Raw genomic sequence first — 12,723 nt, 5'->3', positions numbered from 1 at the left:
CTGCTGCTGCTGCTGCAGGTTTGTGAGCTGGTGAAGTTCATGATTGAACACTGTCAGCAGATTCTAGGAGAGGATCCCTCCTCTCTGTTCGGAGGGCCGCCGCAAAGACGCAGCGATGACGAGATGGGATCAGGTACAGACACATCTGTTTGTATGTGTCTAAACACTTTAGTATTTAAAAAAGCTCCTTTAAAGTCTCAGTGAAATAGAAGTTAAAGAGCCAGAATGAGTCATTAATAATATTTAAATTTTTACATGTAGACAAAAGAGGATTAGAACTTAGAAAACAATTTTATTTCATGGTTTCTTTCTATTTCAAGTTTACGTTAAGTAAAGTTTAGAGTTAGCTGTTTCCTGCTGTCTTCCTACATCTGTCTCATTCATGTCCTCTCTCTCTCTCTCTCTCTCTCTCTCTCTCGACTGTTAGACTGGATTTACCCTCTGACCGACTCGTCCTACGACAGTCTGGAGAACGAGTTGGACAACAGCAGTGGGGGGTCGCCTGGTTTCTGCAGCAGAGACCGCCTCCGAGCTAAACTGCTTCAGGGCAGCCTGGACTCCATCCTCACCTTTAGCGACTACGACCAAGACACAGACGCAGAAACACGCCGCAGCCAAACCGACAATCTGCACGGTCTGAACTTACACCCGCTGGAGAGAACCAGAGGCAAGAGACAGGACCCAGACCTGTCCAGCCCCAGCCCGGCCTCGCCGACCGCGGACACCTCCACCACCCTGGACTCTCTGTGCCTGGACGGTCTGCGCAGACAGAGGCGGCGCTCCGAGCCGGCTATAGCATACATGGCCAAGTTTCGCCCGTGTGTTTTGGGGAGTACCGATGGTCTGACCGGTGAGGATGAGGATGGCGGAGAGGAGCTCTCCAAGAAGCCCAGCAGCCACACACTTGCTCGCACACACTCCAGAGGTCAGACCAGGAGAGGAGGGAGTGAGTCTGGGTCAAAGCTGTATGGTGGGAGGTCAGCAGCTCTGGAGGCCAGCTCCTCCAGCCTCTCCTCAACCCCCACCTCCCCTGCACCAACTCGCTCCTCCCTTGACTCCGACTCCATCAGCAGTGACCACACCTGTGCGACCAGACGGGGGCTTGTACTGCCCAAGACACACCTGGCCTCCAACAGCACCTCTGCGTTGTCTGCATCCTTCACCATCAGCTCTGCGCTGACCTCCAGTGGATCTCCAGACCTGGGGACTACTACAAAAGACTCCCCACCCAAAGAACCACTCAACTGGGGGACTTTAAAAGGCTGCAGGGGCCTCCACCCGAACTCCTGGCTGAAGAAGGGCCGTCGACTGTCACTAACCCAACAAGACAACTTAGAGAAGGAGGAGGAGGACAAGACTGGGGTGAGTAAAGTAGTTACTTAATCTTATTAAGATTGGAGCATTTACATTACATTAAAAGGATTTGAGTCTCAGTTAGTGCTGAAATTAATAGGTGTTCAATTAGTTAATTGATAGGTTTAATAACTGGTTGTTTTAGTCATTTAATCAAGGAAAATTACAACATTCACTGAATCCAACTTAATGATTGTGAGTTGAATGTTTTTATAAATACGCAGACACTTTTCACCATTTAATAGACTAAATGATTAATTGACAGATTAGTTAAAACAGTTGTTGCAGCTTTTATTAAGGCTAATTCTATATCTTGTCAAAATAAACTGGTCATCACGTTATAGTCACTTTAACAGAAATGTTTTTATTCACTTAATCTTTCCAGTTGCTGCCAATTTAAGTAAAACTTCTTGCACAATAAAAGCCTTTTAACAGCTCAATTAGCATCATCTCCTGGAGGGCTTTTAATTTGAAATTATGATTGTATTGTAGTAGTATTTCTGTTTTAAGGAGAGGAATTTACTAATGATTCAGCTTTAAACTGCGTCAATGGAGCGGAGCTAGAGGTGACAGACAGTCACGCTTTACTAGTGACAGTTACACTGCCAGACAGATCACACATTAGTTCCAGACCGGCACACACAAGGACACTCTGACCCCATCCTGGTTTAAAGGGATAGTTGGGGTTATTTTTGACGTGAGGTAATCAGTGTGTTACCTGCAGTAGATTCAGATCAGAGTGCTGTCAGTTAGGAGAAGCAGCAGGAAACACCAGCAGAAACAATCCAATATGTGTTTAAATGGAGTTTCATGTAGAATATTTCCAGCAGTTTATCTTCCACTGAGCTACTGTATTCCTACACATGGTATTAGTCCGCAGCTTGTGTGTAGGATTATGGTAGTGCAGCGGTTGGAATAATTCAGCGCCAAAGGAAAGTGCTGTTTTCACAGGACGATAAACTGCTGAAAATATTCTAATAACCCCAACTATCCCTTTAAACCAGGTTGGGATTTTAATCACCTGTTGCTTATATTTGTTGGGTCAGAGTGTCCTTGTGTGTGCTGGGCTGTAACTCATGTGTTATCTGGGGTTGTGTGACATAACCCCATGTCAAATAACTTCAACTATCCTTTTAAAACAACAACAACAACAACAACAACAGTGCATCCAGTAAGAAGTCAGCACCTTGACTTCTTCACTGCCACATTTAAAGCCATGAGAAGCAGCTGAAAAGCCCTGAGCTGGATCTTCTTAAAGGTTAACACACTGTGTGTTTCTACCAACAGGGAGCAGCCACTGACAAGATGCTCACACTTGGGAAACTCGCCCTGGAGAAAGGAGGAGGAAAGCTGAACTCCAGCAGCCAACAAAAGCCAAAAGTGTCCTGCAGAGCCACAAAAGACACAGGAGGAGGAGGAGGCGGCGGCCACGTGAAGGGGAGGCCTGGCCATGAACCCCAAAAGCCCCGATATCTTAAACAGGACTCACGCAGCCCCCCTGCTCACCACCGCTCTACAGGGAGCCTCCATTTCCCCAAACCTCCCTGGCGCCATTCCTCAGACTCCCCGCCGGCAGTCAGCGATGTCACAGGAAGTGGAGTCAACGAGCTGAAGCAGCCGTCACCGTCTCTGTTTTACAAGCAGAGTGGGCCGTCTCTGTCCCTGTTCAAGCGACAAAAGTCTCACTCTGTGGAGGAGGAGGGGAAAGCCCGGCTCAACCAGCGCCGCGGGTCAGAACCTGGACGCCAGGTTGTGGAGCAAACTGCCACCCTGAGCCGGGCGAGGCTGCCCAGCGACCCAGGACTGAAGGTGTCGGAGGTGGATCCACAGGGAGAGACGTCGGAGACCCGTTTCTGCCTCTCCCCCTACGCCACCAAAGCAGTGAGGGACTACTTCTCCTCGCACCCACGCAGTAGCCCCAAGAGCAGCCAGCAGGTGGCGCTCGCCCTGGTGGAGAGCCGCAGGGAGTGGCTGAAGAGATGCAGTGATCCCAAATCTGAGCCTGACTTTGATCAGCTCCTGTTTGCTGAAGAGTCCTATGTCTGACTCTAAATAAAAGCACAACAGAAATCACTTCACGGAGTAACGATGGACGCTAGACGTAAACGACGTCTCTGCTGTTTCCAGCTTAAGGATTTAAAATGTTGCAGCTTTCAAAAACACACACAGCTTTAACATTTCCTAGTTCAAAGGACAGCTCGCATTAGACCTCAACACACGCTGGCCTCTGTAGGGTTAAATACCTTGAGCTATTTGAAACCATGCAGTAGATTATAATACGTTTTACCTTTCTATTTGTTCTAACAAGACAGAGAGAGAGAGAGAAGACTGGAAGCATTTTTTAAAAACTTTGCCTAGAGCTTTTTTCATTAAAAGAAATGTTACAGAAAGTTAATTACAGTCTAAACAGATGGATTGATCAGATTGGTTAAGTCATTTATTATTTTTTTTTAACTGTATCAGGCCAAAGTTAAAACCTGCCAATTTAAAAACTACCTGGTGTTGCCTTCTCGTTGCATTGGCCAGAAGATAATCTGAGCTCTCATCAACTGGTTTAATTATTGGAAACATACACTATAAAGCATATGGGCCATAAATTAAATTTTACTATGGGATGGTTAAAGATTGATTACTTCCATTATTAAATAGAGCCAACACAACTTTTTACGCTGTCTAACCATCGTACGTTTGTTAAACATTGGCAGTGCATGTGTAGATTATAATATCTCCAAGAATCTATAAGTTTGTGTGATTATTCCCTATTGATGCTTTGAATAGAAATGCTTACAAACTGCTTCTTTGCCAACAGTAGTTACTCAACACTTCTCCGGTATCATTAAACTGACGATGTTCGCAGTGAGTATTTTTCTTCACTACTACATTTTAAATGCTTCTGAGCATTAGCACCGACACATGCAGTAGCACTATTTGGAGGTTTGATCTTTGTTTTCTACGTTGCCAAGAATGTGGTTTTCACAAAGCCTGTATTGATTAGAATTAGTCACATGCGTCTTGTCCCATTGTTTATATTTTGTAAATATGATCAATCCACCGGGTACATTGATGTTTTCCAAGCTTTATAATTTACGCAGCTAAAAACTTTGTTTAAATAGGCCATGAGATTGTTGCTTTGTTATATTGTGTGTTTACGATGTAATGTATCCGCACACTGTGTTAATAAGATGAAAACTCTGCTTTTGCAAATTAAAGGAGCTACGAGTGAAAAGCTGATTGGATCAATTTTGTTATTTTGAGCAAGAAATCGGGTTTTGTATAATTTTTTTTTCCAGATCAAACAAACTGAGGTCAACACACCATTAGAAAAGGTGATTATTTTTATTTTTATTACATTAGTTTTCACTCTTTACACAGATACATGTGTGTGTGCTCTAGCTATGTACAATCACATGATGAAATTATACGGTTACATGACGGATTCGATCAAACCAACAATAGTAGGAGGATACATAGGTAGTAAAATAAAATATGTGGGGGGGGGGGTTCACAAATATCTCAGTCAGCAGTGGAGCTTTTCCTTCACCCTGTTCACATGTGACTGAATTTACAGTGTAAACGTCGTCATAGCAACAAGGGAAGGAAAAGAGACTTTCTTAGATAATGAAAGGCACCGTCACAAACTAAAGGTGGACCTCCACCACACGTCATCCCTAGTGACAAATATTAGTCTAAATTTTGTCTTTTTTTTGAAAGTGATTAAAATGGACAAACCTTTAATCAGGGCAGATTAATTAGTTTACAATATGATATCATAGGTTCGTCTTAGTGTAGAGTTTATATATAAATATTTAGTTATTCCTCACATTACAGTGGCAAGGTTCTCTAACGGTAACAGAGCAGTTTGATGTCTATAAAAATTATTGTTTTTGAGCCCATGTCCTTTATTCTTACTTCCTGGTTTTTGAGAGCTGGCTCTAATCTGAATGTGGGAGGGTTTTTGTCTTTTCTTTTCTAAAAAGGAGAAACAGTGCTGTGGCAGCCAAGCGGATACAGCAGTACCGACAGATTTACACCTACCGTCGTACCCTCAGCTCTGACCAGGCACAACCACACTGTCTACAACTACGTTCCACAGCAGCAGGTTTCCAGCTAAGCAGATTCGTCTTTGCTCTGTCGGATGTCGGCTACGCTCTCCGGGACCCTGGCCACCATTCCCTCCAGAGTCTTTGACAGACAGATCTGGCAGCCCAGACGAGATCTGAAGGGAAAAACGAGTAGCACGTTACATCCAATTCTCTACGGTGAGTATGGCAGTTTATACCTTTTTTAGTGCAGTTATCTTGAGTAACACTGTGCTCTTATTTTGAAGTAAAGTTGTATTCCAGAAAGTGGGCTTTTATGGAAACTCAGCTTATCACACTTTCACAGGGGCCTGTTTCTGTGTGTGTGTGTGTGTGTGTGTGTGTGTGTGTGTGTGTGTGTTTCATTACGTGTCAGTCAGGCCGTAGGCTAAGTCTAGCATGTCCATTTCCTCGTCTGTAACCGGACCCAGCTTCTTGTAGACTTCCTCATCAAAGATCAGATGGCATGTGGAGCAGGCCAATGTGCCCTCACACGCTCCTGCAGCAGAACACACACACACACTTTTAGGACTTTATGTGTTGGATGAGATCAGTTAGAGATGGCTCAGTTACATGTCTTCTGACGTCACAATGGTTAAGCAGCAAGAGGGGAAATGGGTGAATTATATCAGTTTACACCGTCCCACACCAAAAATGTATATGTTTGCTTATGTACCAAAGCCATCAAAGTCGAGGTCTTCGTTAATGACAACATCTAGCAATGAGTCTCCAGGTGACCCCTTCACTGAAATCTTCTCCCCGTCTCTGTTGATGAAGTGGACTGTCACCTTGTTCTCTGACCTGAAACACAGAGAGAGAGAGAGAGAGAGAGCACTGTTTACGTGTCAGTGGCAAAACAGAAAAGTCTGGAGCTGTGATTTGAAAGACCCGAGAGTTTGGTGCAGATGTGTGGAGCGTAAAAACTGTGTGACCTGTCCCAGATGACCTGAGGGGTCTAGACGGCTCATAAAATAGCGGTGGATCACAAACGTATTTTGGCTCTAAACTGTTGAGACCGATGGCAGTATTTTAAAATTAATTCTTTGACAGACAAGAACTGGACCACGGTCCTCTGGTGATACGGTTACATCAACTGTGTAACTGGTGTTTTCAGTGATATTTAGCTTCTGTTTGAACATTTGTGTGCACGGAGATACGGTGAAGTCCAGAGCGTGGCCCTCGTTGTGTGCGGGACCCTCTGTCTGATAATAACTACACAGTAGGAGTTACAGATTATAGAGTGGCCAGGCAAAGTCAGCAAAATATAGCTGGAGAGAAGGAGTTGAACTGAGGTTGAGGTTCTGCTTGACGATAAGATTGTTGATTAAAAATCCTCAAAGGTCCTCTGGACTCCAATGGCTGTCATGTTTAAAGCTTTGTTGGGGCCGAGGTGGCTCTGTCAAGGTTTCTCAAGGTATCTTGTTGTTTTGATTCCTGTAGTCTCTTGTGGGGAGTAAAATACGATGAGCAATTGTACTTCCAATGTGTTGAGGAAAAGTCAATGTGCCTTAAAAAGATGTTTGCGGTCCTAGAAAAAGTTGAAGTTGCCAGTAAAAGCGTAGTGAACAAACGCCACGTGTTCAACAGATGAAGCAAATCTCCTTTCAGTGCTTGTTTTCAGACCGTTGTTTTGCAATGTCATCGGTAGGTATGCGCAGTCTGAGGTTCTTCACATTTGGATGCGCAGCCGTGATAAACAGGATTCTCTGTTGTGACCGTGTCCTGAGGAAAGCAGAGTATTTTGGCTTTTTTACCGCATGTGCTGTTTAAATCTTTTGTAGCACAGGTGTTGGTTTTCCTGGTAGCCTTTTACTGGGAAATGATTTACTTTTAGGCTTTGCTTCAAGAGAGTTTGGGGGGGGGGGGGGGGGGGTGTTAGCATGCTCTTTTCCACTGGTTTGAGTCCACGGTGAGGTGGTGTTGTTGTGGTGGTGTCATCTGGGACTCTGAGCTTTGAGCAGAGTTCTCAGCTTGTAGTTTTCTACATGGTTTGTCCTCGCTCTAGCCTTCTCTTGCTTCTAGCAACGTGTGAAATGATCATGACCTCTTAGTCCTGTGGGGGGGGTCACCTGTCTTCCCCTGTGTTTGAACTTGGAGAAGAGACTCGGTTTTAGTTTGTGACTCTTATCTAGAGAAGGACAGAGGAAGGATGTGTGTGTGTGTGTGTGTGTGTGTTTGTTCATGCATGGTACAGAGAGGCCAGGATTCACACATTAGTGATAATCAGTCCTTTTGGTGTCACTTGTCTTATATAAGAAACAGAGTCTTGTTTTTACAAACTGGAGATTTTGCCTATGTTCCCTCGGTCGATCCTCCGGAGCTGACCCTTTGATCCTTGCTCCGGTTCCGTGTCTCTCTGACTTGCTGAAAATATGGACTGTTTGCAGGAGAAGGTCCTTTGTCTCTGTTTCCTGTCAATTTGCTCGTTCGACGGTGGGAAGATTAAGTGTCAATCGCCGGTCTGTTACTCTGCATGTCCTTACAATGGACTTCTTTAATGGTTTATGACTGGTGTGAGGTGAACTCTGGGATGAGTGTGTGTGTGGGATGCAGAGAGAAGTGTTGCTGAGGATGTGAGAGCGAGCTCCTGATAGGTCTGCAGGAGGTCGCCGGGCCCTCGACAAGGGTTCATTGCAGGAAGTTGATTGTTGGGGAAAGAAAATGTAACATGTTTATTGAGAGACTGTGTTGTGTGGTACTTTTATGTGTGAACAGTTTCATGCAGAGTTTTGAATTGTACTGTAGTAAAATGTGTTTTCAGTAACAGGAGTTCATTACTGCTCTGTGTATTTTTAGTGATTTTCAGTCATTTGTTCGTGTGTTGTTTAGATGAGTCAGCAGTTAGTTAATTACAGATTGTCTCTTTCTCTGTTGGTGTGTCTGGGACCGGCTGATGAAGTTGTTCATCAGAATACGGTGTTGTTTGTGTTTCTGCAGGAGTTAAGAGTTTGTTGTTTATGGCTATGGGTGTGTGGGCAGATTATGACGCCTGCCTTGATTGTGATGATAGTTTGTTTTCCTGGTGGCGTAGCAATGTGTTCGTGGAGAGCAAAGGCTTTTGTTGCAGTGTCCAAGGGGAAACACAGATGTCAATGAGCTCCAATGATTGTTTGATGTCTTTACTCAGAACAGAGTCATTTTAGAGGGAGTGAGCGATTAATTAATTGTGTTTTGTACTTTTGTGTGTTGTCAGCTGGGGGAGAGAGAGGAGGAGGAGGCGGATCCAATCAAGAGTCAACGAGGTGCAGCCGTGAGGAGGCTCGGCCGCTGCGACGCGATTGGCCGTTGACAGGTGTGAGCGATTAGCAGTGTGGTACTTGAGCAGTAGCTCACCGCTGAAGCGTCAGCCAGCGTCAGCCCGCGTGCAACCCGTGTGTGAAGACCTCCGTGTGTGAAGACCGACGTGGGTAAAGACCTGCGACTCTACCTGCGCGACTCAACCGAGCAGACGAAACCGACAGAGGCCGGACGAGGGGGGTAACGCCGCTTTTCACGCTAAGTTGTAGTGATGTGCAGGTCGACCCGCGGATATCTGCGGGTGCGGACCCGCGCATCACTGGTAAGTTGCTTTTCTGCACTTTTCCCGTGTGCTTCGTTGCTCTCAGCTGTGTAGGATGGAGGAACACATGGGTGCGCTTGTCGGGGGATGACTCTAAGTGTGACCGGGTTGGAAGCACCGAGCAGGGGACGGTAAGTTGCTTCTCTTTTCTGCACTTCTCCCAGGCCATTGCTACCCTCATTGTCTCACTTTGCCGTGTGCTTCGTTGCTCATAGCTGTGTAGGATGAAGGAACACATGGGTGCACTTGTTGGGGGATGACTAAGTGTCACCAGGTTGGAAAGACTGTTGAGGTGGCTACAAAATATTAAACTGTATAGAGATGTTATAGTATTTTCAGGCCAAAAAAAAGGGAGAAAATGGTGTAGTATAGTAAGGCATCAAAATCTCAAATGCTAAAATGACATGTGACGACCCCGCCACTGGGGTGCTAGGTATCCCTGTTTGTTTTTGCTGCTTTCCTTTCAGGTGCTGGATGCAGGGCCTGACGCGCTACACCTGAGCCTGGTGTCTTCCCCTTTAAATCTTGGCTCTCTGACTTCTCTGACTGTCTTCCTCATGGCTCCCATGCGCCTAGCAGACCTGATGGCGGTTGCTGCCTTTCAGGTATTTGTCCACCGACATCTCGTTTTCCATTTCTCAAATAAATCATTTGAAAGTGGTGGCTCCCATTTTGTTGTTGTCCAGCCATTGAGTCAGTCAGTGAAACAGACATATAGTAAGGCCTAAAAAGTCATTTAAAGCCATAGTATAGTTTGGGTCAAAAAAAAGAAAAACTACATAGTATAGTATAGTATGGCAAAAAAGTTAAAAAAAAAACAGCATAGTATATTAAAGCATAAAAGCATCAAAAAAAGTCATATTATACTACTGCATAAAGATGTCATTGTGTATTAAGGCCTAGAAAGTGAGAACAACCACATAGTATAGTATGTTAAGGGATAAAAAGATCAAAAATGTCATAATATACAACCCCTTCATCAAGACACTCATTGTCCCTGTTTGTTTTTGCTGCTTTCCTTTCAGGTGCTGGATGCAGGGAACAGCCTGATGTGCAACACCTGAGCCTCGTGTGGCTGCATAAAGTCCCTCCCCCTTTCAGTCCAGGCTCCCTAACATCTCAAGTTATCTCTCTGGCTGTCTTCATCATCGCTCCTGGCAGACCTGATGGCAGCTTTTTTTTTTTTGTTTTTTGTTCATTGTATACAAGTTATTTGTCGACCTATAGCTTTTTTTTCCTTGTTGTAAATAAATTCTTTTAAAGCTGATTGCCGTCTCCCCTTTTGTCTGTCCAGCCATTGAGCCAGGCTGTCTGTGAAACATACTATAGTGAGGCACAAAAAGTCATAAAACATCAAAGAAAGGCATAAAAGCACTTTAGTTCAGTAAGGTATAAAAACACCATAGTATAGCAAAGCACAAAAAAAAGTGAAAAAAAAACAAATAATTTAACCTCCTAAGACCCGAACTCTTGCATGGTGTGCATTTTTAATTTCTCTTTGCTATTTAGGCTGATTGGGACCTGAGAAAAATGATGTCCACATATGAGGACATTAGTTTTAAATTTCGATTACTGAGTCGCAGTATAATATCTTCATATGTGGTCACCAGGCCCTTGTTGAGAAAAAGTTAGAGAACCCAAAATGTGAGGTCCACATATGTGGACTCCAGGTCCTAGGAGGTTAAGGCATAAAAAATACTGTAGTATATATATATATTAAGGCACAAAAGTGGTATAGTAAGGCATAAAAATGAGACTTGTGTTATAAAATAATTCAAGAGGTTTAACTACAAGTCAAATTATGTCTTATGATTGTTAACATCCATTACAATCAAATATAGATGCCAACTTTACAAATAAATAAATAAATAAATAAATTAAATAATAAATCGTAAAATTCTCTGACGCTCAGAAAACCTTTGAAATTCTCCCAGCCATGAATATATACTCAATGACCCTTTGAAAAACTTCAGATCAGTGTAAACCCTGTGTAATCTGCTTCACTAAAAACTACCAATCATCAGACTCTACTCTGTACCCTTTCTGCTGCACTACATGACCTGATAAGACGATAACAAACAAAGTCTTGGTGATTACTGCGTTAAACTCTGATCACCTGAGGGGATTTTTGAGAATGATATAGTTATGGCAGCGCCAGCAATGCTCATGTGAGTGAGCGAGCACAGAGGGGAAAGTGTCAGCCAGTTTTAAGGACAGACACTCACAAATGAAACCTTCAACCTGAACAGCTAGTCATCTATTATTATGCAATTCAACAAGTTGTTTGGCCCTGAGAACCCCAACCTTGGTCCAGGCCTTGTACCTGGACAGAAAGATGGATGACTTCAGCCTTACAGACATGTGCAGCCTTTGCCTCCTTGTAGGTTCAAGCAGCTTAATCTAAGAGTGTAACAGTACAGACTGCCATTTTGTGCCATGCACAATTACATCACACACAGATTTTTATAAATACCTGAAGCCAGATCTAGATCAACTTTATTTAATAAGTACCCAAAACAATGACTCACACATTATTGGTTAAGTTTTCTTGATTAGTGACTGAATAATATTATTGATCTGTTTACACTGTGAAAGGCTGCAGGAGCCTTCAATGCAACTTCAATTTATGTAAACATTAAACTGGGAGGTTTAATACAAAATCTTGGTAAATGTTTGTAAAACGGGAAAATAAATAAATAAATAAATAAATAAATAAATAAATAAATAAATAAATAAATAAAAAGGAGCGGTTTTGTCTACAGCAGAAAACAGACTACTGCACTTACTACAACACTTGAAGAAGAAGAAGAAGAAGAAGAAGAAGAAGAAGAAGAAGAAGAAGAAGAAGAAGAAGTAGTAGTAGTAGTAGTAGTAGTAGTAGTAGTAGTAGTAATAATGTGAACCAGCTACAACAAAATGATGTCAATATGTGGCAGGAGTTGTTTTTCTACGCTATAATTTAACAACCAAACAGTTGAACAATAAATGAAAGGAGATCTACTTGTTAGCTCCTTAACGCGGAAACACAGCTGAGCCAGATAACAACTAATTGTCATTTGCAAAACAGGACAGGGAAATGACTTCACTCATGTCCTTGTCTGTCTGATTTGCACCAGGTGTGTCCTGGTGAACAAAAAAAGGTCACATTTAATTATGCACGTTATTAGCTCAGGCTAAGTTCAAACTTTGCCCTGAATTGTGTGAATTCCTCCAAGTAAAGTTACCAACCTCAAAGGCTGCGTGCCGGTGCTGAAACTCCGCTGACCCGTCCGCCAGGCACCCGAAGTCACTGCTGGCGTCCTCCAACAGTATTCTCGTAACCTAGCCAGTCTTCTTAACGCCGTTACCAAAGCCATTTCCAGTGCAGAGAAAAGGCTGAAACACAAACAGTGACACTATCCGATCGACTGGGCACACGGACTCTTAGTTTAGAGTTTCACAGTCCCCCTTGTGTCGAGCTCTTCGCCTCCCAGCGGAGAGAAACTCAAGAGTTGTTTGCCTTAACTAGCCGAGCTAGCTTGCTAAGCTAGCTTGTTTAAGCTGCAAAATGTCAATCTGTCACTTTCACGCTCATTGCATAACCTGTTACCTATGGCAACTGCTCGCGGATAGAAATCACACGTCTGTTGGTTAGTTGTCTTGTGGTAATTCGTTAAAAACGCCAAGTAGGTAGATGCTATCGTCTACAAATACACTGCACAGGGTTGTGGTCAACTCTAAAATATGAGGGCT

The 12,723-nt window shown here is 43.6% G+C and overlaps 2 protein-coding genes and 1 long non-coding RNA gene across 3 annotated transcripts in view; 2 read left to right on the top strand and 1 right to left on the bottom strand.

Annotated features, from left to right (window-relative positions):
• The window catches only part of LOC111646032 (rho GTPase-activating protein 20-like), an 18,540-nt gene extending 13,956 nt beyond the window's left edge, over nucleotides 1-4,584 (top strand). Inside the window, exons 16-18 of the mRNA XM_023395416.2 lie at nucleotides 19-133; nucleotides 428-1,362; nucleotides 2,641-4,584. Of these exons, the coding sequence (XP_023251184.1) occupies nucleotides 19-133; nucleotides 428-1,362; nucleotides 2,641-3,399 (1,809 nt within the window). The 3' untranslated portion in view covers nucleotides 3,400-4,584. The remainder of the gene's footprint in view (nucleotides 1-18; nucleotides 134-427; nucleotides 1,363-2,640) is intronic.
• An 86-nt stretch (nucleotides 4,585-4,670) lies between these two features.
• LOC111646034 (adrenodoxin) lies at nucleotides 4,671-12,723 on the bottom strand. Its single transcript, XM_023395418.2, has 4 exons — nucleotides 12,220-12,723; nucleotides 6,109-6,233; nucleotides 5,802-5,931; nucleotides 4,671-5,569 (listed from the first exon to the last, which is right to left on the bottom strand). The coding sequence occupies exons 1-4, from the start codon at nucleotides 12,345-12,347 to the stop codon at nucleotides 5,461-5,463; spliced, it is 492 nt and encodes a 163-aa protein (XP_023251186.1). The 5' UTR covers nucleotides 12,348-12,723; the 3' UTR covers nucleotides 4,671-5,460.
• Nucleotides 7,599-10,258, top strand: LOC147817421 (uncharacterized). Its single transcript, XR_015436385.1, has 2 exons — nucleotides 7,599-9,596; nucleotides 10,017-10,258. It is a non-coding gene; the product is annotated as an uncharacterized LOC147817421 (long non-coding RNA).

Source organism: Seriola lalandi, unplaced genomic scaffold, assembly GCF_002814215.2.
Source record: "Seriola lalandi dorsalis isolate HSWRI2012SDOR001 ecotype SW California unplaced genomic scaffold, Sedor1 jcf7180002054962, whole genome shotgun sequence".
NCBI lineage: Eukaryota > Metazoa > Chordata > Actinopteri > Carangiformes > Carangidae > Seriola > Seriola lalandi.
The sequence above is the reverse complement of the archived record's forward strand: the minus strand, read 5'-3'. Positions and strand labels throughout refer to the sequence as shown.